This window comes from Carcharodon carcharias, chromosome 8 (assembly GCF_017639515.1).
Source record: "Carcharodon carcharias isolate sCarCar2 chromosome 8, sCarCar2.pri, whole genome shotgun sequence".
NCBI lineage: Eukaryota > Metazoa > Chordata > Chondrichthyes > Lamniformes > Lamnidae > Carcharodon > Carcharodon carcharias.
Window position 1 is genome coordinate 152278293 of NC_054474.1, and position 26003 is coordinate 152304295.

The 26003-nt window shown below is 45.5% G+C and overlaps 1 protein-coding gene across 2 annotated transcripts in view; it reads right to left on the reverse strand.

The window, feature by feature from the left end:
- Window positions 1-26003, reverse strand: part of col27a1b (collagen, type XXVII, alpha 1b) — a 598999-nt gene that overhangs the window by 126293 nt on the left and 446703 nt on the right. For both annotated transcript variants that reach the window (XM_041193458.1, XM_041193459.1), the window contains exons 35-37: window positions 20010-20063; window positions 16772-16825; window positions 2285-2392 (exon numbers count right to left, since the gene is read on the reverse strand). In XM_041193458.1, the coding sequence (XP_041049392.1) occupies window positions 2285-2392; window positions 16772-16825; window positions 20010-20063 (216 nt within the window). The remainder of the gene's footprint in view (window positions 1-2284; window positions 2393-16771; window positions 16826-20009; window positions 20064-26003) is intronic.

Genomic DNA, 26003 nt, shown 5'->3' on the forward strand with positions numbered 1-26003 from the left:
CACCTAACACTGGCCCTCTATCCAGCTCTACCTGTCCCACCCCCGTCGACCAGCTTATATTTCACCTAATTTCTATATTTCCTTAGTTCTGATGAAGAGTCATACAGACTTGAAATGTTAACTGTGTTCCTCTCTGCAGATGCTGTCAGACCTGCTGAGTTTTTCCAGCTATTTTTGTTTTTGTTTCAATCCAGGTATTAGTTTAGTAAACCTTCTCTGAGCTGCTGCCAATGCATCTACATCCTTCTTTAAATAAGGAGACAAATACTGTACACTGTACTCCAATGCCCTGTATAACTGAAGCATAACCTCCCTACTTTTCTAATTCATTCCCCTCACAATAAACAATAACATTCTGTTTGCTTTCCTAATTACTTGCTGTGCCTGCATACTAGCCTTTTGCGATTCATGCACTAAGACACCCAGATCCCTCTGCACCACAGAGCTCTGCAATCTCTCACCATTTCGAAAATATGCTTCCTTTTTTATTTTTCCTGCCAACATGGACAATTTCACACTTTCCCATATTGTACTCCATTTGCCAGGTCTTTGCCCATTCACTTAACCTATCTATATATCTCTGTAGCCTCCTTGAATCCTTTTCACATCTCACATCCCAGCTACCTTTGTGTCATCAGCAAATTTAGCAACCATACCTTTGGTCCCTTCATCCGAGTCATTTATGTATTGCAAAAAAAGTTGAGGCCCCAGAACTGATCCCTGTGGCACACCACTTGCTATATCTTGCCAATCAGAAAAAAGACCTATTAATGCCTACCCTCAGTTTTCTGTTAGCTAGCCAATCTTCTATCCATGTCAATATGTCACCTCCTATTTTTTGCAATAACCTTTGATGTGGCAGCTTATCAAATGTCTTTTGGAAATCTAAGTACAGTACATCCACCAGTTCCCCTTTATCCACAGCAAATACTACTTATTTAAAGAACTCCAATAAATTGGTTAAACATGATTTCTCCTTCACAAAACCATGTTGACTCTGCCTGATTACCCTGAATTTTTCCAAGTGCCCTGTTATAACATGTTTAATAATAGCTTCTAACATTTTCCTTATGACAAATGCTAGACTACCTGGCCTGTAATTTCTTGCTTTCTGTCACCTTCCCTTTTTGAATAAAGGAGTTACATTCGCTATTTTCCAATCTAATGGAACCTTCTCTGAATATAGGGAATTTTGGAAAATTAAAACCAATGCATCAACTATCTCACTAGCCACTTCTTTTAAGGCCCTAGGATGATGTCCATCCGGGCCTGGGGATTTGTCAGCCTGCAGCCCCTACAATTTTCTCAGTACCGCTTCCCTGGTGATTGTAATTTTCCCGGGTTTCTCCCTCCCTCCCTTCCTGATTTACAGCTAGTGCGGAATGTTACTCGTGTCCTCCATAGTGAAGAACAAAGCAAAATATCTGTTTAAATCACTCGCCATTTCCCTACTTTCCTTTCTCAATTCCCCAGATGCTCTTTCTATAGGACCAGCACTCACTTTGTTAACTCTTTGCTTATTTAAATATCTATAGAAACTCTTACTATCCGTTTTTGCATTACTAACTTGCTTTCTCTCATACTCTAATTTTTTCCCTCCTTATTAATGCTGTGGGTGAGTCTCGACTCCAGTGTAGAGCCTCGCCAGCAGTCAGTGCATGTTGAAAAATTGGATTGCTGCATTGTAGTCCTATCTCCTAAGTACTGTGGGGTAGATGGTAGTGTAGTGGTAATGTCACTGGACGAGCAATCCAGAGGCCCAGACTCATAATCTAGGGACATGTGTTCAAATCCCACCATAGCAGCTGGTGAAGGTCAATTAATCAAATCTGGAATAAAAAGTGACCCTCAGTAGTGGTGACTGTGAAACTATGTCACTTGTAAAAACCCATCTGGTTCACTAATGTTCTTTGAGGAAGGTATCTGCTGTCCTTAACTGGTCTGGCCTACACAGGACTCCAAATCTATGTGTTGACTCTTAACTGCTCTCTGAAATGGTGTGGCAAACCACTCAGTTCAAGGGAAATTCAGGATGGGAAACAAATTTGACAACCACATCCCACGAAAGAAGAAGAGAGTGGAACCTGGCAAAATTACCAGTAACTTGCAAATGCATCAAAGATGATCAAGTCTGTGAATAATCTTGGTGGGCAATTATCATAAGATTATTGGGGATTTAAAGCTTTTTCATGGGCACTTTGACATCCTTCATCTGTGATTGTCTCCAACTTATTTTCAGCTGCTCCATATTCATGATTTCTGTGAAAATAGAAATGGTACTTACTTGAACTCCTGTGATTCCTGGTACTCCTGGTGGTCCTTCTGTTCCTTTCAATCCTTCAAGCCCCTTGTCTCCTTTATCTCCTTCTGCCCCTGGGTCTCCCTTGTCACCCTAATATGGAAAAAAGACAAGAGCGCGGTCAACAAGATGGAGATCATTCAACAAGAGAAAGATTAGTGAAAGCTGGAGCCTCCTCCAATCCTCCGAGATATTTGCACTCTTCCGATTCTGGTCTCCTGAACATGCCCAATTTTCATTGCTCCAAAGACATGGCTGCCAAGGCCCCAAGTTCTGGAATTCTCTCTAAACCCCATCCGACTCTCTACCTCTCTACCTTCCTTCAAGGCATTCCCTGAAACCTACCTCTCTGACCTAGTTTTTGGTCACCAGTCCTAATATCTCCTTATGTGGGTCGGTGTAAACGTCTGTTTGATAATCGCTCCTGTGATGGGCTTCAGGATATTTATGTAAAAGGCACTATATCAATGCTAGTTGTTGTTACTGCCTGTGAAGCACTTTGGGAAGTCTTGAGGTCATGAAACCAGTGCTAGATCAGTGAGGTAAGGAGCAATGGGTTAAGGAGTTCATTTGTACCTGTCTTGGTCAGTGAGATTGGGAAAACGTTCCGTAAGAAATATCTCTGAGCCTTTCCTCAAGTCCACATGATAGTCTGTGAATAGGAATAACACAATGGTCCAAATCTTCTGGTCTCGGGGTAGTAGGCAACAGGGCATATGACTGAAGATGCACGTCAGGATTCTGTGGAAGCCCTAACATATGGACCTCCTTGGGAATTGCCTGGGAAGTTTCAACTTTTGATGGGCAATTCCACTGCTCCCTGAGATCTTCCACAAAAGTCTGAGAGTTAGAGTGAGAGACTTTGGACAGTTTCCGATGTACTGTCCAGGAAATGTTAGGCAAATTAAACCCTAGTCTTAGTCCCGGCTAACTAAACAGCTGACTCCCCAGGCATACCCCCTGACCCCTGCCCCATTATCTCGACAACCTGACTACCTCCCTGACCACCTCCTGTAGATCCAACTGCCCATTCATCTACCCTACTCACCTCATCCACCTGCCACTTCACCCACCCTGTCCACCTCACGCACCCTCCCGATATCACCCACCCTGTCCACCTCACCCACCCTACTCACCTCACCCACCCTGTCCACCTCACCCACCCTACTCACCTCACCCACCCTGTCCACCTCACCCACCCTGTCCACCTCACCCACCCTGTCCACCTCACCCACCTTACTCACCTCACCACCCTGTCCACCTCACCCACCCTACTCACCTCACCCACCCTGTCCACTTCACTCACCCTCCCGATATCACCCACCCTGTCCACCTCACCCACCATGTCCACTTCACCCACCCTGTCCACCTCACCCACCCTGTCTACCTCACCCACCCTACTCACCTCACCTGCCCTCCCAACCTCACCCACCCTGTCCATCTCACCCACCCTACTCACCTCACCCACTCTCCCGACCTCACCCACCTTACTCACCTCACTCACCCTCCCGACTTCACCCATCCTACCCATCTCACCCACCCTGTCCACCTCATCTCATCCACTAACATTCAAATTAGACCTTTAAACTTACTATATGGCAGTGAGTGCCGTAAAAAAGGGCATGTCCTGTCTTCTGCTAACTCCGCTTCGATAGACACTGCCCGTTTCTGTGGAAGCTGGGCTCAGAAGGTCCCAGTAGGAATATGCAGCGGTGTCGAATTGGGGGAATTTTTGATCGCAGTGTCAATCTGACGATCATTGCCGCTGCTTGGAAGATCCGGGCGAATATATTTTGAAAGCATAAGAAAATTCCACAATACTGTCTTTTCTTAGCAGAATACGGAGTCAAAAGATTGTCTGCTTCAGGACAAGTTGACACTCCACTAAGAGATGGCTTCAACGTTGGAGGTGTTATTCGTCAGGTGAAATGTCAAGATGAGGTCTTGAATGCTCTGGTTCAAATGTACCTGGTCATCTTCCAGCTCTTGATCCCCCAGGGCCCTGGCTTGTAATACGTTTATAGAGACATGCAGAATTCTAGATTCCAATGGAAACTCCATAGCCTATTACTGGGCCAGGCTGGCTGATGTTTAGTGTTGCTCAAGACATGAGTTACCTTTAAATGTTGTGTTTTAAACCATTGTGTATTATTCTTCTTCAGTTCTCTGCCTGAAGACAGGTCCGACCCACAGCACCACGATCTTCACCATGGGTAGGGCAAGGACGCAAGTCCAACTCCACCTCAGCTGGAATGGGGAGGTCGAACCCCCTGCTGTTGGCACCAATCTGATCCACACTGGCTGCCCAACTAACTGTGCCAACCCGTGCCCTGGCTAAGGAGTCTGAGTTGCTGTGGCAACACAGACCTTTACATACAAGTCATAGTCCAGGTCTATCAATGGAGTATGGTAGAGGCTCCAATTTTCTTGACTGAGTAGTTTATGGCTCAGAGGCAGGAATGCTGCACTCTGCCCGACAAGATCTCCCCATTGTGTACTCATGATAGTTACTGAAATAAAGCTGCAAGATTATAGGTAGTTAAGATGCAAACAAGCTAGCTTTCATGTTCTTTCCCATGAACTCTAACAAGTAATTCCTTAGTTGATCTCAGAAATTGATATAGACCTCGCATCTCATGCGTTGGGTCGACGCTGATGTTTAATTGGGGATATGGCAGGCCTCCCCCTCCTATATAAACAGCAAGAGATTAAGTACATTTTTCCTTCAAATTGATACTGATTCATTCAAGATGGTCCATGGAGGAGTTACCTGGATGATTTTTAAAAAAATAATTCACAGGCTGTAGGCTTCGCTGGCTGGACCAGCATTTATTGCCCATCCCTAGTTGCCCTTGAGAAGGTGGTAGTGAGCCGCCTTCTTGAATCGCTGCAGTCCATGTGGTGTAGGTGCATCCACAGTGCTGTTAAGGAGGGAGTTCTAGGATTTTGATCCAGCGACAGTGAAGGATCAGCGATATATTTCCAAGTCAGGATGGTGAGTGACTTGAAGGGGAACTTCCAGGTGGTGGTGTTCCCATTTATCTCTGCCCTTATCTTTCTAGGTGGTAGTGGTTGCGGGTTTGGAAGGTGCTGTCTAAGGAGCCTTGGTGAATTCCTGCAGTGCATCTTGTAGTTGGTACACACTGCTGCTACCGTACATTGGTGGTGGAGGGAGTGAATGTTTGTGGATGTGGTGCCAATCAAGTGGACTGCTTTGTCCCGGATGGTATCCAGCTTCTTCAGTGTTGTACTAGATGCACTAATCCAGGCAAGTCGGGGGTATTCCATCACATTCCTGATTTGTGCCTTGTAGGTGGTGGACAGGCTTTGAGGAGTCAGGTGATGAGTTACTCGTCGCATAATTCCTAACGTCTGACCTTCTTTTGGAGCCACAGTATTTATATGGCTAGTCCAGTTCAGGTTCTGGTCAATGGTAACTCCCAAGATGTTGATAGTGGGGGATTCAGTGATGGTAATGCCATTGAACATTAAGGGGTGATGGCTGGAGATGGTCATTGCCTGACACTTGTGCGGCGCAAATGTTACTTGCCACTTGTCAGCTCAAGCCTGGATTTTGTCCGGGTCTTGCTGAATTTGGACATGGACTTCTCCAGTATCTGAGGAGTCGCTGAACATTGTGCAATCATCAGTGAACATCCCCACTTCTGATCTTATGATGGAAGGAAGGTCATTGATGAAGCAGCTGAAGGTGGTTGGGCCTAGGACACTACCCTGAGGAACTCCTGCAGTGATGTCCTGGAGCTGAGATGACTGACCTCCAACAACCACAACCATCTTCCTTTGTGTTAGGTATAACTCCAACCAGCAAGAGTTTCCCCCTGATTCCCATTGACTCCAGTCTTGCTAGGGCCCCTCGATGCCACACTCAGTCAAATGCTGCCTTGATGTCAAGGGCAGTCACTCCCATCTCACTTCGGGAGTTCAGCTAATTTGCCTATGTTTAAACCAAGACTGTAATGAGGTCAGGAGCTGAGTGGTCCTAGCAGAACCCAAACTGGGCATCAGTGAGCAGGTTATTGCTATGCAAGTGCCGCTTGATAGTACTGTTGATGACCCTCTTCCATTGCTTTATTGATGATCGAGAGTAGACTGATGGGATGGTAATTGGCCGGGTTGGACACGTCCTTCTTTTTGTGTACAGGACATACCTGGGCAATTTTCCACATAGCCAAATAAATGCCAGTGCTGTAGCTGTACTGGAACAGCTTGGCTAGGGGTGCGGCAAGTTCTGGAGCAGAAGTCTTCAGTACTATTGCCAGAATATTGTCAGGACCCAAAGCCTTTGCAGTATCCAGCGCCTTCAGCCATTCCTTGATATCATGCGGAGTGAATCGAATTGGCTGAAGACTGGCATTTGTGATGCTGGGGAGCACCGGAGGAGGTGGAGATGGATCATCCACTTGGCACTTCTGGCTGAAGACCGTTGCGAATGCTTCAGCCTTATCTTTGGCACTGATGTGCTGGGCTCCTCCATCATTGAGGATGGGGATATTTGTGGAGCCTCCTCCTCCAGTGAGTTGTTTAATTGTCCACTACCATTCACGACTGGATGTGGCAGGACTGCAGAGCTTAGATCTGATCCATTGGTTGTGGAATTGCTTAGCTCAGTCTATCACTTGTTGCTAATGCTGTTTGGCACGCAAGTAGTCCTGTGTTGTCGCTTCACCAGGTTGACACCTCATTTTTAGGTATGCCTGGTGCTGCTCCTGGCATGCCCTCCTGCACTCTTCATTGATTTTGGGGCTTAACAGTTATCAAATGAAAGGTTCAAGGAGGTGAACTTCTTTTCACTAAAGAAAGAATATCGGGACTGGATATGTTCTACATCTTTGAAATGCTGCAGGAAGCATTGGTCAATGTAGATTTCAGCAGGTTTATATGACATCAGCCATTATCACGGAACTAAAGGACATAAGTATGTTTCAACAAGCTGCAAGGGAGACCTCACTTTCGAAAATAAATTTCTCCAGCAAAGTCTTTCAGGTAGGAACAGTCAAGGCAGATTAATTCCTTAAAAAAAGGTACAGAGATGTGTGATTAAGCCTGCAAGCATAAGTTCTGTTAAAAAACAAGACAAGTGATCTACAGAAGGGCATGGGTGTGTGAAATGTACCTGGTTGGTTATCAATATTGATATAACATATTAAAAATGCCATGTTTTCATGTGCTTCCCGGCAACTTTTTCCATTATAAATTATGTTGCAATGTAAACCTGTGTAAGCTCATCATACTGTAATTACACCTCCCCCAGCTTCCACTATAAATGTGGACATTGGAATTTTTAAAGGAAATATAAAAATAAGGACCTGATGTAAGACTTAAAAACACAACAGATTTACATCTTTTTTAATAAATTCTTTCACGGGATGTGGGCGTCGCTGGCTAGGCCAGCATTAATTGCCCTTGAGAAGGTGGTGGGGAGCTGTCTTTTTGAACCATTGCAGACCATGTGGTGTAGGTACACCCACAGTGCTGTTAGGGTGGGAGTTCCAGGATTTTGGCCCAGAGACAGTGAAGGAACAGCAATATAGTTCCAAGTCAGGATGGAATGTGGCTTGGAGGGGAATTTGCAGGTGGTGGTGTTCCCATCTATCTGTTGCCCTTGTCCTTCTAATTGGTGGAGGTCACGGGTTTGGAAGGTGCTGTCTGAGGAGCCTTGGTGAGTTCCTGCAGTGCATCTTGTAGATGGTCCACACTGCTGCTACTGTGCGCTGGTGGTGGAGGGAATGAATGTTTGTGGATGGGGTGCCAATCAAGCGGGCTGCTTTGTCCTGGATGGTGTCGAGCTTCTTGAGTGTTGTGGGAGCTGCACTCATCCAGACAAGTGGGGATATTCCATCACACTCCTGACTTGTGCTTTGAAGATGGTGAACAGGCATTGGGGGATCAGGAGGTGAGTTACTTGCCACAGAATGCAGGGCTTCTGACCTGCTCTTGTAGCCACAGTATTTATATAGCTGGTCCAGTTCAATTTCTGGTCAATGTTAACCCCCAGGATGTTGATAGTGAGTCCCAATGGTTGAATTATACTTCAACCTTTAACCCCACTTCACCTGAAGACTACATGTGCCCACACTGCAATAGTACAGGAGCTCAAAAAGTAATATATTAAAATTTACATCTGTGAACACTTCTTTTTACAAGTTCGTGTGTCCATCCACATTTAGAATGGAAACAGCCTCTATGGTTATGCTGCAGCACACAATAAGGTGTTAAAGAATAGGGGACAAAGTGGGTAACTGGAGTTAGGTCACAGATAAGCCATAACCACATTGAATAGTGGAACAGGCTTGAAGGGTTAAATGGCCTTCTTCTATTCCCATGTTCCTGTGTATTTAAGCACTGCAATTTTACATCTCCCAGCTGCTTAGTAAAGAAATGGCAACACTCCAGCAATTCTAATTCTCTGCTTCCAAGTGCAGTCGGTTTGCTGTTTAACAACTACAGTGTATTAAAAATCTTGTCAGCGTAATTTCTCCAATATGCTTTTTTCCAACATAAATTCCTATGTCCACATTTATAATGGAAAATGTCTATGTAAACCTGTCAAGCAGTAAACTCTTCTTCTCACACTGCCCAATCCCCACCCCTGGTGGTGCTGCACTAGCGCTGGAAGGAGGGTGTAATTACAGCAAGAAAGGTCTTCAAAATGGAGACATAATCACTCTGCATGCCCTGGTTGAATTATACTCCACTCTCTGATTTAAAACCTGCACTGAATTGGAATGATTTCTACTGATACCAAGGATTTGCATATATATTGGAGAATGTCAAGAAGATACAATAATGTTACTGGAGATTATTTTAAAATAGAGTTCTAGTGGGATCTATGTCTATGTGTGTGGTCTGCGTGTGTCTTAATTAGATCAAAGCCAGCTTGTCTGGGTGCTTTGATGTATAGTAATTTTGAGATGTTAATTAGGTAAACATAAGGAGGGTAGAAGGTAAAGTGTAAATTTGCAGTTGTTAAAAGAAACCACTCAAGACTGCGGGTGAAATCTTGCACCTAGCTAGAAGACGCCAAGCAATGTGTTTATTTTTTATTAATAAAATTGGTGGGATGAAAAGATGTCATTGTTAGATGAAGCAAAGTTGAAAGCCTAGTGATACAATGGAAAATTTACATTCATATGCATAAAGGGGAAAGGAGATTGTGTATAAGGTAGAGGCATTTTAAGATCCAACAAGTGTGAGAAACTTCCAGCCTGTAAGCCTCAAGTCTGTCTGCAAGGGCCCAGAGCTGAAAGAAACTCATTTTGAATGTGACTGTCCAAGGTGTGCTTAGCCTGGTGTCTGTTCAAATCTGTGAGATTTACTGTTGCCTTAAAGGGGGTGTAACTGAGAGTCAGATTCATTGGAGGATTTTTGTGTAGTTATTATAGTAGTCATTTTGTAGACATATGTATGTGTTTACAATCTTTTTTGTAGTAATAAATGTTTAATTTAGTTTTATAAAAACCTTGCGACTCGGTGGTCTTATTACTACTGAATTCAAAGCATCTCGAAACATACAAATTACAAAATTGGGTTATGACAGTTGTTTCAAGTTTTCCTCTGGGATTTGAACAACTCAGCCTTTACCATCAGCTGTGTCATAATAACTGGAACTGAAGACTAGGCTTGGTTTTCACTCTCATTGTGCAATTGTACAGAAGATCAATTAGTATAAATAACAACCTGTCACTGAAAGGTTGTTCCCCCGATTGGGGAATTTAGAACACAGTATCAGGATAAGGGATCGATCATTTAGGACTGAGATGAGGAGAATTTTCTTCACCTAGAGGATTGTGAATTTTTGGAATATAACTACATAAATGTTTTGGAAATTTTGGAGTGTCACAGGGTTACCTTAGAGAGACCTGAGTTTAGCTCTGTCCACCTTAGAAGATTTACCCCTGCTCAGCTTTTTCCAAGCAATTCAATAAATTGGTTAGAGAGAAGGAAGATTGTACATAATCTCTCAACAGAGGTTGAATGGATGAGGTGGAGAAAACAATCAGAGAGCTTAGAATTGTGATTTGCAGTCAATTTCTGCTGGTTCTTAGCAATGGATAATTCAAATTAAGCTTGGAAAAGCTACTGCATCATATAATGCCATTTGGATTATTGGATCCTGACTATTCCTGATGCTTTTCTAGTTGGCAGGCGGCAGGACTATTGGTGAAGTTTGAAACTCTGAAGGCCACAAAGAACTGTGCCAAAACTACCTTGTTCAAAAGTGTTTTTGTCGAGGTGGGGGGGCAGAATATTGAAAAGTTTTGGGCCACGAGTTGTCACCCAAGTTCCTATGTAGCCTGACTAGCTCACTGGGTAGTTACTGGGAGTCTTAAAACCAGGGTCCTGATGTCCTGCCCTAAATTGGGTGTTAATTTTTTAAAATTGAACATTTTATTTAAGAAGGTAATAAACTGCACTCAATTAATTGAACAATAAACTTTTGAACAAGAGAGTTTGGGAAGAGTTCTTTGCCAGTTAATGTTTGTTGCATCATGAAGTGTTGCTGACACATTCATTGGAAGGAGCCTGGATTTAGCGTCTAGAGAATCAGATATTGTTGCTGGGACTGTTGCTACTTTCTCACTGGCATTTTCCTCTCTTACTCTGTCACGGTTTTGCTAGCCTGGTCATCATTTTCAGGGATACCTTTAGGGTGGAGCATGCAGTGGATGCGACACTAACTCCAATCTATGGCAGCTGCATCGGAGCATATGCAGGAAGTGCTCCCTCTAGTGTTGCGGCATAAATATGCGCAGCCTTAAGTAAAGAAAAAGGACGTTGAATTAACAGGAGTAGGCTGGATTCCTCTTCAAAGTTGTCTCCACAGATATTCCATTTTTGGTTAGCATTGTAGGCAATGTCAGTTGTTGTTTATATCACTTCCGCCATTTAACGGTCTCTTTTCACCTCAGCACTGTACTGGTCTTTCTATTTCTTTCCTCTGTGTGTTCTTGTGTTTCCACTTTCCATCTCCTTGTCCTGCTCCTTTTTAAGTGTTGTTCATGAGAAACTGTTTAGGAGAAACAGCCAATTGTTGTTGCGCAAGATACCATTGGTGACACGGTGATCTCATTGAAACATAAAGGGGCCTGACAAGGGTGGATGCTGAGAGGCTGCTTCGCCCCAGCTAGGGAATTTAGGTCATGGGGGTCACGATCTCAGGATAAGGGACCGATCACTTAGGGCAGAGATGAGGAGAAATTTCTTCACTCAAAGGTTGTCAATCTTTGGAATTCTCTGCACCAGAGAGTTGTGGGTGCTCAGTCACCAAGTATGATAAAGGCTGAGAAAGACATTTTTTTTGTTTCCCAAGGAATCAAGGGATATGGGGAGCGGGTGGGAAAGTGGAGCTCAAGGTCAGCCATAAATGGTGGAGCAGGCTCGAGGAGCTGAGTTCTACTCCTGCTCCTACTTCTTACATTGTTATGACTTTATCCTGAGAGGTCCCAGTCCTGGTGCTATGGGATGCTCAGAGGGAGTACAGGGAGGGTGGGAGAACTGGGTATGTAGTTGCATGTTAAAGATGCAGAGGAATCTCGGACAGAATGGAGAGGTTAGAGATAGGGTGATAAATTGGGAAGCTTGAGGAGTTAAGGGAGGGGTTAAATGACAATTTTCAAAGGGATGGAAACAATAAAGTCATGGATAAGTTGACAATACTGCTAAGCACTGGGGCAGTTGAGTAGTCAGGTGCTTGGTTAAACAGGAGGTCAAAGGAGCATGAAGGAGATGGGAATAAATCCTGTATATGTAAAGAAGGTTGTGTATGAAGAGGTGGGCTTGAAAGAGAGCTAGGGACATTGGAGGTGGACATCTAGAATCAGAGGTGAGGATGGACGATGAAGGAGAAAATTGGAAAAGGGGGTTAGCGGTCACGAAAATGGAGTCTGAGGTTGATATTGCTTTTCCGGATTTGTCTCTGGATTGGGAGAAGCACTACTGCTGAAGTCAGACCACATATGAAGTCATATTCACATATTGCTCTGGGGACGTGGGTTCAAGTCCCATCATGGTAGCTGGTGAAAATTATCTTCAATAAAATCCAGGATCGAAAGCTAGTCTCAGTAATGGTGACCATGAAACTCTCACCAATTGTTATAAAAAGGCATCTGGTTCACTAATGTCCTTTAGGGAAGGAAACCTGTCATCCTTACCTAGTCTGGGCTACATGTGACTCCAGACCCATAGCAATATGGTTGACTCTTAATTGCCCTCTGAAATGGCCTAGCTTTTCAGTTCAAGGGCAATTAAGGATGGACAACAAATGCTGGCCTTGATGCCCACATTCTAAATAATTTTTAAAAAGCATATACTCTAATGACACTGCCTATATGACAGCACCAGAGCACCTATACTACTCTAAATAATGTCTCAATGGCGCTGCAGCTGAAGAATAACTAATTTTGCGGGAGGCCGCTGATCACTCTTTCAGAGATTCATAGAACAGTACAGCAAACAAAGAGGCCATTCAGCCCATCATGCCTGTGCCGGCTCTATTGTTGAGCTATCCAACAAATCCCACTTGCCTGCTCTTTTCCCATCCCCCTGTAATTTGATTCCCTGCAAGTATTTATCCTATTCTCTTTTGTAAGTTATTACTGAATCTGCTCCCACTGCCCTTTCAGGCAGTGCATTCCAGATCGCAATAACTCACTATGGTAAAATAAAGTTTCCTTATATTGCCCCTGTTTTTTTGTTCCAATCACCTGTCCTCTGGTAACTGACCGTTCTGCTAGTGGAAACGGTTTCTACCTATTTACTCTATTGAAACCATACATGAATTTGAACATGTCTAGCAAGTTTCCTCTTCACCTTCTCTGCTCTAAGGAAAACAATCCGGGCTTCTCTAGACTCGTCACAGAACTGAAGCCCCTCACCCAGGTCCTTACCTGTAAATCTCTTCAGTATAGTCTCCGAGTTCTTGCCATTCTTCCTGAAAAGGATGTTGCTCAGACTCGGTGTTGTCCAGCTGAGGCTGAACTAGTGCTTTATAAAGGTGTTGCATAAATTCCTTGTTTTTGGACTCTATTTGGGTGTCGACTGGAATGTGGAATTCAAAACACAAACAGATCAGCCATGATCTTATTGAATGGTGGATCTGTTGGGAGGGGCCGAATGGCCTACTTCTGCTCCTATTTCGTATGTTCATATTCCTCTATTAATAAAGTTGAGTATTCCATTTGCAATTTTAACAGGCTTCTCAACTTGTCCTGCCACCTTCAAAGGTCTGTGTACATGCAGCCCAGGTCTCTTACTCCAAAACTCCCTTTAAAATTGTATCATTTAGCCTCTCCTCATTCTTTCTACCAAAATACATCACTTCACACTTCCCTGTGTGAAATTTCATCTGCCCATCTCATCAGTCTATGTTTCCCTGAAGTCTCTTACTACCCTCCTCACTGTTTATTATATCTCCAAGTTTTGTATCATTTGCAAACTTTGAAATGATGGCCTGTATACCAAAGTCCAGGCCGCTAACATATATCAAAAGCAGCAGTCATCCTAATAGCAATTCCTGGGGAACGCCAATGCACATCTCCATCCAGTCTGAGAGACAACTGTTCACCATTGCTCTCTGTCCCTTATTCAACTTTGTATCCATGCTGCCACTGTTCCTTTAGTCTTATGGGTTTTAACTTTGCCAACAAGTCTAATGTGTGGTCATGCATTTTATTCTTTGCAGACAAGAAGCCAATTTTAACTTGGACTCATCATATTTGCAAGAGGCTTTTGGTGAGCCAGCTAACACAAAAGCGGTTCAGTGTATTAAACCTTCCAATTTCTGTGCTCTGTTATATTGACATCAATCACAAAAACCAGAATCGGGACATAAGCATCCACTTTCTGAAACCAGCCTTCCGACTTATTAATTAGAAGACAAGATATGGGGCGGAATCCTCCCTGCCCGCTGGCGTCAGGCGTGCTTGGCAATGTGAACGGGCAATATGGCAAGAAGGCCAAAGATCGGTTTCACGACGTCGTGAAACCAGTTTGCGATCGTCCGCTCAACCCGTCAATAGTGGGCCGCGTTTCCCGACATCCGATGTCGGGAACCTCATTGTAATCTATCTGCATGTCATTCTATGGCTAGACTGCCGGACTCATCCCCCCTCCCTGACGCTGGATCGTCTGCCTATGTCGGTGTGATTGCACTCCGACATGTTTCACGACTGTACATAAGTGGCGTGTATCTGGCGAGCTGCTTGGGACTTCGGGGTTGGTTTGCCTACCTTGCTTCGGGCAGCACCCGCAGTCATCAGCCCCAGGCTTCACAGCGGGGGGCTCATGACAGGTCTCTACTTACCAGACCAGCTGTAAACCGGGGGGGGGGGGGGGGCGGCGGCGGCTTTGTACATCTGCAGGGCCAGGGCTTGCTTGGGGAAGTGGGAGAAGTGGCCTCAGGCAAGGGAAGAGGCTCATGATGAGGGCTGTACTGGGGAAGGAGTGTATCCCAGGGTGTGTTCTGGGGGCACAAGTTGATCTGTGCAAGTGGCCTCAAGATGGTGAGGGCTGAGGAGGCAGTCTCCAGAGGAGATGAGGCCGGATGGAGATGTGAGGTTTTGTGTGTGAGAGAGTGAGTGGTGATGTCCCTTGAATTGGCAGTGAGTGACATGCCAGTGAATGTGTGATGGACTTGAGTGGGTGAGTTTAGAGAGATGAGATGGTTGCCATACCCTGGTGACACAATGAGATCATTCATCCTCTATCTGCACTGGTTGGCCAACCTCTTCTGTGCAGCATTGGCACTGATCACCACTGCCACCGCTTACCAAGCTGGTGTAATAATGTTGCTGCCCCTCCTGCGGCCTGAGTGGGGGGTGGAGGACATTGTGGCGGCGCCTCCACAGTGTTCAAAGGCGCTCAGAGGACATGTCACTAAACCTGGGGGCTGCAATCTTCTTGCCTTTGGGGCCATGTCCTGCTTGCAGCAGTCCAGGGCTGGAAGCCCTGAGAAGTGCATGCGTGGCTGTACTTTAAATCTGGCGCCCGGCATGATGAAGTGGCGAGGTGACGGTGTGCAGGTGAATTGGAGCCTGCCCACCATGGAAGCGGCTTGTTTCCTAGGATGCATAATTAATACGGCAGGTTTGGGATGATACGGTGTAAGAAGCGACCATCGTGGCCAACGGGTAAAACATTGGTTTACTCGCCCACTACCATGCTTAGTGCAAATCTGGGACAATTCTGCCCATGGTCGCTACCCTTTTGGCATTGTAAAAAATAATAGAATTCCACAAACAAAAATTAGTATTTGTACATAAAAATACATTTCTGTAGGGCCTTTCACCATCTCAGGACATCCCAAAGTGCTCAGCAGCCAATGAAATACTTTAGACATGTAGTCAATTATGTCTCGTAGGTAATGCGGCAACCAACTGGCACGCAGCGAGGTCTCTCAGGCAGCCTTGAGATAATCGAGCAGATAGAATGTTATGGTGTTGGCTGAAGGATAATTATTGGCCAGGATACCAGGGGTAACTTTCCCCTGCTCTCTTCAAAATGGGGCCATATGGTCTTTTAGGTCCACCTGAGAGGTCAGATAGGAGCTCAGTATAAAGCCTCATTTGAAAGACCTCTGGCAGTGTGACACTCCTTCAGTACTGACTGGGATGTCAGCCCAGATTATGGGGTTCAAGTAAACAACATGAATGGGACAGAGTAATTACAGCCCTGTGCAAAAGGGTAGGACGAAAAGATATCCAGAAGACTAAACTGGAGAAATAAAAGTCTTCACAAAATCTGCATTCATTTTGCAGTAGTCTTCAAGGGATCTCTTCCAATTTAAATATACCAGAACCCTGAAGTCAATTCTGTATTTTCTTTAAACCATATGTGGATATTCAGATTTCCAGCACCCACAGTGCAGGTACAGTACCTCAAATCGGGCTATCCAAAAATTGGTGATGTCCAAAAACTGGAAATCTTTTTTTTTAAGGACAAGTTGAACCGTGTTTTTCTTCGCCGGGAATAACCTTTCCGGAGTCTGCTGACAGGGCAATGCTGCGGCAATCTGTGTGATGTTAGCTACAGGGCTTTTGATCCAAACAAGCTGTTGCAGTCATTACATTCTCAGCTGACTGCCAAGGACAGGGTACATGTCTACGCTCAGAAAATAATAATGTAGGCCGGAATTTTCCAGCCCCTCATGCCGGTGGGATCTTCTGGTCCTGCCGATGCGAATGGAAATTTCAGTGGCTCGGCGACCCCCGCCCACGGTTAGGGGGTTTTGGGGGGGGGGGGGGGGGGGGGGGGGAGCGGTGGTGGTGGTTTGTGGCAGCGGTGGGGTGGGGTTGTGCTGGAAAAGTCGAGCTGTAGTTTTGATTAGCCGCCCGGCCTGAAAACCAGCAAGATCCCAAATGCGACACGGGCTCGATCTCAAAGCTGCTGGTTTTGAGACACTGCATCTGTTTTGTACATTACAGTCCACGCAGATTCATCATTGAAAATTCTTACCTTGAGCCCATCGATGCCGACCGGTCCATCATCTCCCACCAGACCAGGGTCTCCCTTGAGAAAAAAGAAAAGTACTAAGCGATTTTAACTCTTTTAGAGTCAACCAACTGAACTAAATTAACAAGCTGAGGTTTAAAATAAACACAGCCCCTAAATTAGGGCAGCTGTAAAACCAAAGACAAAGTTTAAAGGAGACTGAGCGATTTTAGAAGGAGCCAGTTGGCAGCTGCTCATTATGAACTGATAGATAAATTTAGGAATATAGGAAATAGGAGCAGACGTAGGCCATTCGGCCTGTCGAGCCTGCTCTACCCTTCGAACAGGTCACGGCTGATTCGTATGCATGTGTTTACAATTTGTTTACAATTGAAGCAGCATCACTGAGTTATCTCACCCGACACTCAGCGGTGCAGTTAAAGTTTTGAGACTAAGCACGTAAAAATAAATTTCTACAGTGCCTTTCACCATCTCAGGACATCCCAAAGTGCTCAGCAACCAATTAAGTACTTCAGGCATGTTGTCGATGTTGTACCGTGAGTAAGGTGGGATGCTGCAATCACAACACAAGAGAGTGGATAAAGTTTGACTATCCCCCCAGAAATCCTTAAATTGTTGGCCCGTGAAGGCCAAACTCTGAACAGGTTCTAACTGGAAATTCTCATAAGTTACCTGAAAACTGGTCCTTTGGGATAGGCCAGATACACACCCCACAGCTGTCCTCATTGTCTGCTATGTGCAGGTTTGGGCAAGGTAATTGTCTAAACATAATGCAGCTATCACTACTAAAAATCACTTGGAGTCACCAGTGTCACTGAGTGAAAGAGAGACTTGGATTTTTATACAGCACTTTTCACAGCCACCGGAAGCCTCAAAGCCAATAAAGTGCTTCCTGAATTGTAGTCACTGTTCTAAAGTAGGAAATGCAGCAACCAATATGCACTCAGAAAGCACCAACAAGGTGATAACGACCAGTTAATCTTTTTTTTGCGATGTTGACTTTGGGATAAATATTGGCCAGGACACCGGGGAGAACTCTCCTGCTCTTCTTTGAAATAGTTGCTGTGGGATCTTTTACCTCCACCCGAGCAGGCAGACGGGAGCCTTGGTTTAACCTCTCACATGAAAGATGGCACCTGCGACAGTGCAACACTCCCTCAGCGCTGCACTGGAGTGTCGGCCTTGATTTTTGTGCTCAAGCCCCGGGGCGGGACTTGACTCTGAACCATGGGGTATGGACAGAGATTGATTTGAAAGTGTGGGATATTTGAATGGGGAATTATGTCTGGCTGTTGGTAGGCAGCCCTCAAAGTAGCCTGGGAGTAGTCAGACTTGGAAATACAGTGGGCTAGAGCAGCTCGATTGTTGATCAGGGATAGTTTAAAAGGAAAACAATTTATTTTTTAAAAAATAATCTGTTTACAAAAAGTAAATACTTGAATGCGGCACAGAAGGCTGAGAGGCAACATTTTGTAAGGCTGGACCCTATATGATCATCTATCCTTGGGATTCAGGGCATCCAACAAGTTGAGCAGACATTCTGAGCAGGATTTTGGGTTGGGACCCTGACTCCAGAGTCAAATGGGGGTCAGAAGCCCACACTGGTGGGAGGAACACTCATCACTCACCTGGCTGTGATTTTCTTTTCCTGAGTTGGCCAATCAGCGGCCAGAGGGTGGGCTCGCCGTCCAATTAAAGACAATGGGCGGGCACTCGAGGCTGGAGGGCCAATCAGCTCAGAAGGAGCAACGGCCTACAGCTCAGGTAAGAGAGAGAGAGAGAGAGAGACAAACCGGCACGCTGACCTGCAGTGCGTCCGTATTTGTCCACGCGTGGGAGCAAAGATTTGGCCCTCTTGGCTGAATTATCTGAGGTACGCGTGACCATTCTTGAGTTTCCTTTTCCCGTGAAAAGCATTCAAGTTACTGACGGCCTTGACTGGGCCAAAGAATAACCTCGGCCTCCCCAGCCAAGGCAGCACTTCTGCTTGTGTTATACAGCGAGACTGGGTTGAAGAGCCTCTGTGAAACTTGGGAAAGAAAATGGGAATTTAGGCGCCTGACCCACCCATTTTTTTCCATAACCTAAAGAAAAGCAACTTATTTGGCCCGAAGGAACATCAGGTTGGAATAACGCTCGGGCTTCTGAGAGCGTGGGCTGGATTTTTGGCCCTCTCCTGGGCTGGGATTGGAGACAAGACAGGGGCTAAAATTGGTCCCGCCAGCCAATGTGCTGGTTTCCCGGCTCCTTGCCATCCACGGGCTATTTTTGTGTGGGTACAATCGGAAGCCAGCAGGGCCACCTATCCACATGTGGCAGGTAAGCCAATCAGGCATCAACATGAGCATAATTGAGGCAAACTGAAGGAAGCTGACTCAGATTTTTCAGTTGGCCTCTAGGTTCCTGGGGGTAACTGGTGGGGGGGGGGGGGTGGGGACGGTGGTCAGCTGGTGGTCACCCAGCAGCAGAGTGGGATTGGGGGTGAGGGGTGGTGGGCAATGCTCCAGGCAGATCTAGCGGCCCTGACTGCTGCCAGAGTAGCCACAGGCTGGTCTGTGGAGGGGCTCCTTCCCATCCCTCCACAGTGGCGACCTGACTGCTGAATCTATTTTTTAATTCAAGATTTTAAAAAATTTGGAGGGAGGCCACCTCCATCTTGAAGCACCCTCTTTCTGACTCACCTTCCACTGTAACCTGCTGCACCCCTCAAGCTGCAAGGCTTCTGACTGGCCCTCCAACTTCAGGAACCTGCCCGCTATCCTTAACTGGACTGCGAATCTGTCCTCTGGCCATTAACTGTTCGCTTTAGGGAAAATTCCAGTTGAGTGACTGTTTCCCTTGGGGCCGGTTTTGGGACCCTGGATACAGTCCCGACCTCTGTTGCATACCCCTGGCGGCGAAACCCAGCCCCATGTCCTTGATGACGTTGCTCAAAAATAGGATATAGCAGCCATTCCATATTTCTTGGCACTTCTTCCAATATGCTATCATGCTCTCAACTAGCCCATGAAAGGGAGCATCTGGTGCAAAGTGAAACTCTAAGAGCTTTATCCTGAGGACTGAGGGTCAAACAGGAATTCAGATCGTAGCCAGAGTGGAACAATAACCTCAACAATACAAGAGTTGAGAGATTTTCTTTTCCGATGGCCTTCTGCACGACAATGCACTGGAAAGCTTTCGCAAAATCATTTTATATTGGCAGCACGAGGTTATTCTGATATGTAACGAATCCGTCACTTACTCTTTGACCCATGAGTCCTTGTTCACCTCTGGCTCCTGGCTGCCCAACTGCACCCTGATAGGTGAAAATTACAAAGAGAAAATATTAATTCATAAAATCGAAATCACAAATCATCCAACTTGGAACAAATCATGACTATGTTTTATTATTTGCTCATGAGATGTGCGTGTTGTTGGCACAAAAAAAATATATTTGGAAATGTTGTTTATCTGAGAATGTTTTTATTAATGGAGCAGTATTATCGCAGCAGGGTTATATATTAATTTTTGACAAATTCCACTGATTCCTCAAGGGTCAGGGGGAAATTGCATTGTCCACAGGGTCTTCTTGGTGGACGGAGGTGGGCAACGGGACTGATTGGATTGCTCTGCAGGGAGATGACAAGCGACTGAAGTTTCCAGTCAGCGTGTGGGGGTGGGCCCGACACGTAAAATGATGCGCGATATTTCATTTGGCGGATGCACGCTGGAGTTGGCTGCGCACCCGCAGAAATGTCAATGGCCTATTAAGGCCATTGAGAAATTAACTAAAGCACTTAACGCTGCCTGTTCAAACTTAAAGTTGGGGGGGGGGGCGCAGGCGAAGAGCCTAAGTGGCCTTCGCGTTTTTCAGGAAACCCCATCCACGGGCAGGATGAGGTTTCCTGAAGCTTTTATTAAATAAACGAATAAATTTTCATAAATTTACAAACATGCCCCAACTCATGTGACACCGTCAAATAAATTTTTACGTCATTTATTCAACTGTTTTATTATCCATTCAATCTCCCCCATGCAGCTCCGTGCCTCAGGGAGATTGCTGCGCTCTTCCGCGCGCATGCCCCGACTCTCCCTCCTCCACCCCCGCCGCCCGCACAGGTAGCGCTGAGCGCTACCAGCCGCATATTACGCTGGGCTGGCCTTAACTGGCCTGCCCATGCAAAATGGCGGCATGCACGCCTGACCCCGCCCAGCCTGCCTGCCATAGGAAAAATCCTGGTCATGGACTCAATAGGCTGAATGGCCTCCTTCGGTGCTTTAAATGATTCTTTAACTCTATGGCCGGGATTTTCTGGCCCTGTCATGGCAAGACCCACCGTGGGCGATTCAGTGGCCCAGACAGAAGCCCATTGACTTTCGGCAGGGCCTGGCGATCCCAGTGGCGGGCAGAGGGTTGGTGGGGGGGGGCGGAGAATCCCGCCCAATGACTCTTGCCTGCAGATAATAACTGCGTTATTAAGGGTTGCATCATGTAACGTGGTAACATCCAACAGATTCTAAGCTTAACATCTCAAAAAATATCATCAAAGCAACCTCTGTATGACAAAGAAAAAAGCCTGTTGTACTTTCCTGTAAAAGATTCAACACACCCTACTGGAAAGTGTCCAATTTTTAAATTAGTGAATGTTGCCCTAATGGAAACTTTTTGTCCTTGGGGGCCACATAAGTCTATATCACGGGGTCTCTGAGGCCACACGTAGGACACTGTTCTATCTGTGGTGCGCTATTCCCAACGGCGGAACCAGAATTGTGTACGGAACTAAACGCTCGAGACATGTGCGATTACGCGGTGGAGGAAGATTTTCATTGTTGAAACACACCGCCCGCTGACAATGCAGCAAGTAATGGGCGGGCTATAAAAAAAAATCCTCCTGGTCAAGTAGGGAGGCCCAGCATCACGGCCAAAACTTGCCAAACCCCACTGCCTCAGTAATCTCATTATTATCTCAATTCAACATATTGTGACCCTCACCCCCACCTCAAGCTGCTCCCCCACCCCCATCACTCTCTACCTTATTATTTACTGTCATTCACCACCACCCCCACCACACCCAGGATGCCAGCTCTTTCCCACTTCACTCCTCCAAGCCCCCAGCCCCACTGTCTGTCCTCCCTCGGATCCCTCTGCCACTTCTCTATGCCCCTAATACCCACTCCCCCACCACCGACTCACCCTTGCTGGTCCCAAGCCTCCATGCAAGCTGCCATTCTCCTGCTCCCCTCCCCCTCCCTGGTGCCGCAGAGTCCAACAAAGAAAATCGCTGACCTCAGACACAGCTGCACCAAGCTGACGGTTGCGCACCACCTTCGAACAAAGAAACCGTGAGGTTCCCGGCTGCCGCAAGATTCCCCTATGCCGCTGGCTTTGGGCGGGGCTTTCTGGTCCCGCCCACCGCGGGAATCGCCACGCCCTTTATCTTGAAGGCAGGACTTCACTTCAGAAAGTCTGAACACAATGATTATTCATGACGTGCAGACGTATGACAAGTAGGAACCCACAACAGGAAGGCGTGAGGCCTGACCTGCCATTGCTACGCTAGTGACTTAATCTCCGCAGTCCACCATTGCGAAACCAAGGCTTCGGCCCCTGCCTAACTAAATCACCCCGCCTGCCATGTTTCCCAGTCTTACAAGCTTCGCACAACACTGCCCATAAAGTTTAAATCCCTTCTCTCATTAATTTACATGCAACTAGCATTGCGAAAGCTAACTGATCTTAGTGTTTGGATTTAGGATCATAGACGTTCACAGCACAGAAGTGATAGGAATAATGTTTACATCTGCGATCCTCTACATAATGATGCAGATACACCAGTGCCAGGCTGAATATTTTTCCACCGGAAGAGCAGGAATACCGAAGGAAGGAAGAGTATTTTGTTAAGTTGCTCTGTGTACCTTTTAATAGCTGGTTTCAGTACTGGCCCAGCCAGAACCATCACACACCCTCATAATTGGGCAAAGTCCAGTGATGTTCCCACTGCACCACTGCCTCCCTTACCAAGTACAGCCAAGGAACAGTCTAGAGTATAGCTGGACGTCCTAACATTTGCTAACATGCATTCTCTAGACGTGCAAAGCCGCACTGTTATGTTCCAAATGTGAAAATAAACAAAACCTTGCCGTTCACAAGGTCACATTAAATATTATTTTCATAATGTTAAAAATAAATAGACAATATTGTCTTTCCTTTCAGTCACCCGTGTGGGTTTTCGATGTCTAACTGATTGCCAACAATGCCTTTCTAAACATAATGAAAGGTGATCTCACTGAAACATTCTGAAGGAGCTCGACTGGGTAGACACCGAGAGGTTGTTTCCACTGGTCGGGGAATCTAGAACACGGGGGCACAGTCTCAGGATAAGAGGTCAAACATTTCAGGCTGAGATGAGGAGAAATTTTTTCACTTGGAGGGTTGTGAAACTTTGGAATTTTTTACCCCACAGGGTTGTGGATTCTCCATCATTGAATAGACTCACGGGGATGAATAGATTTTTGATCTCTCAGAAAATCAATGGAGATGGGGAGCGGAAGGGGAAGTGGAGCTGAGGCAGAAGATCAGACATGACCTTACTGAATGGCAGCACAGACTCGAGATGCCAAAGAGTCCATGCCTGCTCCTATTTTATGCTCTTACACTGACAGTAGGTACTCATCAGGAACTGTGTGGAATGTGGTGGCAAAACAGTTTGCACCTCTTGGTTCAAATCCAAATCAAACAGAAGGGATGAAGGAACTAGATGGAGCGTTGTGTTGGAACCTCTACCCAACTTGCATGCCAATGTGGATTGAAGCTCATCTGCCAGAATCTATGCCTGTTGCATAATGTGAGGTTCCTTCTCAACAAGGCATCCTGCTGCTGTGATGTGGGGAGAAGTCACAAAAACCTCCTACCTTGTGGGCACATTTTAAGAATGCACCTTTTGCTGCTGATGATTGTGAACTGGATAGCGAGTAGGCCAACCGATATTAGGAAAACTGCTTTTTAAATATAAAATGAAAAAACAGGGAATGCTGGAGATGTTTCTTTTTGCTTTTTGCAACCATGCGCTTAGCACGATTTCAGTCTTTTGGGGTGGATTTAAGTTAGGGTTACATCAGCTTTAACATATGCCTGTTTAATTGAAAATTTGCCCCAAGATTAACATATTATTTACAATAGAAAGTGGATTTAACATTTTATATGTATGAACAAATGAAACTGAAGATAAGAAAAGGTCTGCTGGTCCATCCATTCAGAATTATTTAAATCAGAATGTCGTGACCCGGGGCTATAAACCTGACGTGATTAGCATAAAAACATAGAGGGAAGAATTTTCCCACCGGCGAGTGGGGGGCGGGTCTCACTCGCTGATGCGTAAAATGACGCGCGGTGATGTCGGGCGGGCACCCCGAGGTCACCACGCGCCATTTACATTGTCAGTTCGGTGGGCGTGCATCCGTGTCAGCTGCACTTCCGCTGAACTGTCAAAGGCTTATGAAGGCCCTTAAGAAAGTCATTGAAGCTGTTAAGAATGCTTCCCGTCCAACCTTAAGGTTGGTGGGCTGGCGAAGAGCCCAGGTGGCCCTCGCATTTCTCATGAAACCTCATCCACGGGTGGGATGAGGTTTCATGGAGTGTTTTAAAATGTAATAAAAATTTATACTTTTATTCTTTGACATGTCCCAGCTCATGTGATAGTGTTGTAAAAGTGTTACAAACCTTTATTTCAAACTTCAGCACCGAAACCAATCTCCCTGAGGCACCTCCGTACCTTGGGGAGATCTCTGAGCTCTTTTGTGCGCAGGCCCCAACTGAGGGACCCCCCAACCCCCCCTCCTGCACGTGCACCTGAAAGGGGGCGCCAATTGGGTTTGTCCTCGCTCCTGCCCACTCCTGCACAACCCCCCTGACGGGGGGAAAATTCAGCCCATGATTAGCATATACTCTCATGCAGCGTAAATTGTCATTCCCTTTACAACTTGGTATTCTTGCCAATTGTCCTGATGAGTGCAAGACAAAAAGCTTTGACAGCATGTGCCTTTTTCAGCAATACTCAAGTTCTGTCCTACCAAATGACTATAAAAACAACTATAATCTCATGCAGGATTTACATCAAAATATTTTAACTTCAACTTGGTTTTTAATGCAACTCTGTATAAGCTCCAACCCTTAAACATTGCAAACATAAAGACACTTATAAAATACTCAGCTTTGGACAGCATTACTCTCATGTGCCCTCATAGTTTTCAACAAGTGAAGTAAACAGCAACTAGGGTCTCTTCCAAAATAGCTTCAGCTTACTGGCAGAATAACTGTGTTTATTTTTGGACACGGAGGACTTTAAAGGAGCATTAACATCTTTATAAATTTTATAAAAGATTTTGCGTTTTTCATGAAAGCAAATAACAGAGTCAAACTGATCCACTTGTGTGATTCATAATAATTAAAATAATACTACCTGGCACTTACAAAATTGAGGCGTGAAAATTAATTCCCCAAAATAGCCACATTACGTCCTTGAATTTTACAGAAGGAAATAAAAACTGCAATCTAGTTAAGATTCAAACTCTTTTCATTATTCCAAATTAATGCTGGTTTGCTAGCCTGATGGATAGGGAAGAGTTTATGGGTAATGTCCATATGGACTTCCAGACAGCATTTGGTAGGTTCTGCACAAGAGATTGTTGGCAAAAGTAAGAGTGCATGGAATTGGAGGCAGCCATGTGACATGGAACAGTAATTTATTTGTGAAAAACAGAAGGTAGAGATTTGCAGGATGTAGTAAATTGTACTTTCCAAGGACCAACATTGGGGTCTCAAATTTTCAGCCTATGTATTAATGAAGGAATGGAATGGAGAGTTGTATATCCATGCTTGCACAGGACACTAAGTTAGGAGGCACAGTAAGTTGAGTGGATGGGAAGATGAAGTTACGAAGGGGCTTGGACAGTCTAAGTGAATTGGCGGAATTTTCCATGCCCGTTGGTGGCGGGCGTGATTGGCAGCGTGAGCAGACAATATAGCGCAAAGGCGAAAAATCGGTTTCACGGTGTCGTGAAACCAGTTTGCAATTGTCCGCTGTGCCTATCTCCGGCCATGTTTCCCGCCATCAGGCATCAGGAACCTCATTGTAATAGATCTGCATATCATTATAAGCCCAGCTCGCCAGAATCATTGCCCCATGTTGGATTATCCGAACAAGTCAGCGTTTCACAACAGTACATAAGTGATGTGCACCCTGGCAGGCTGCACTTT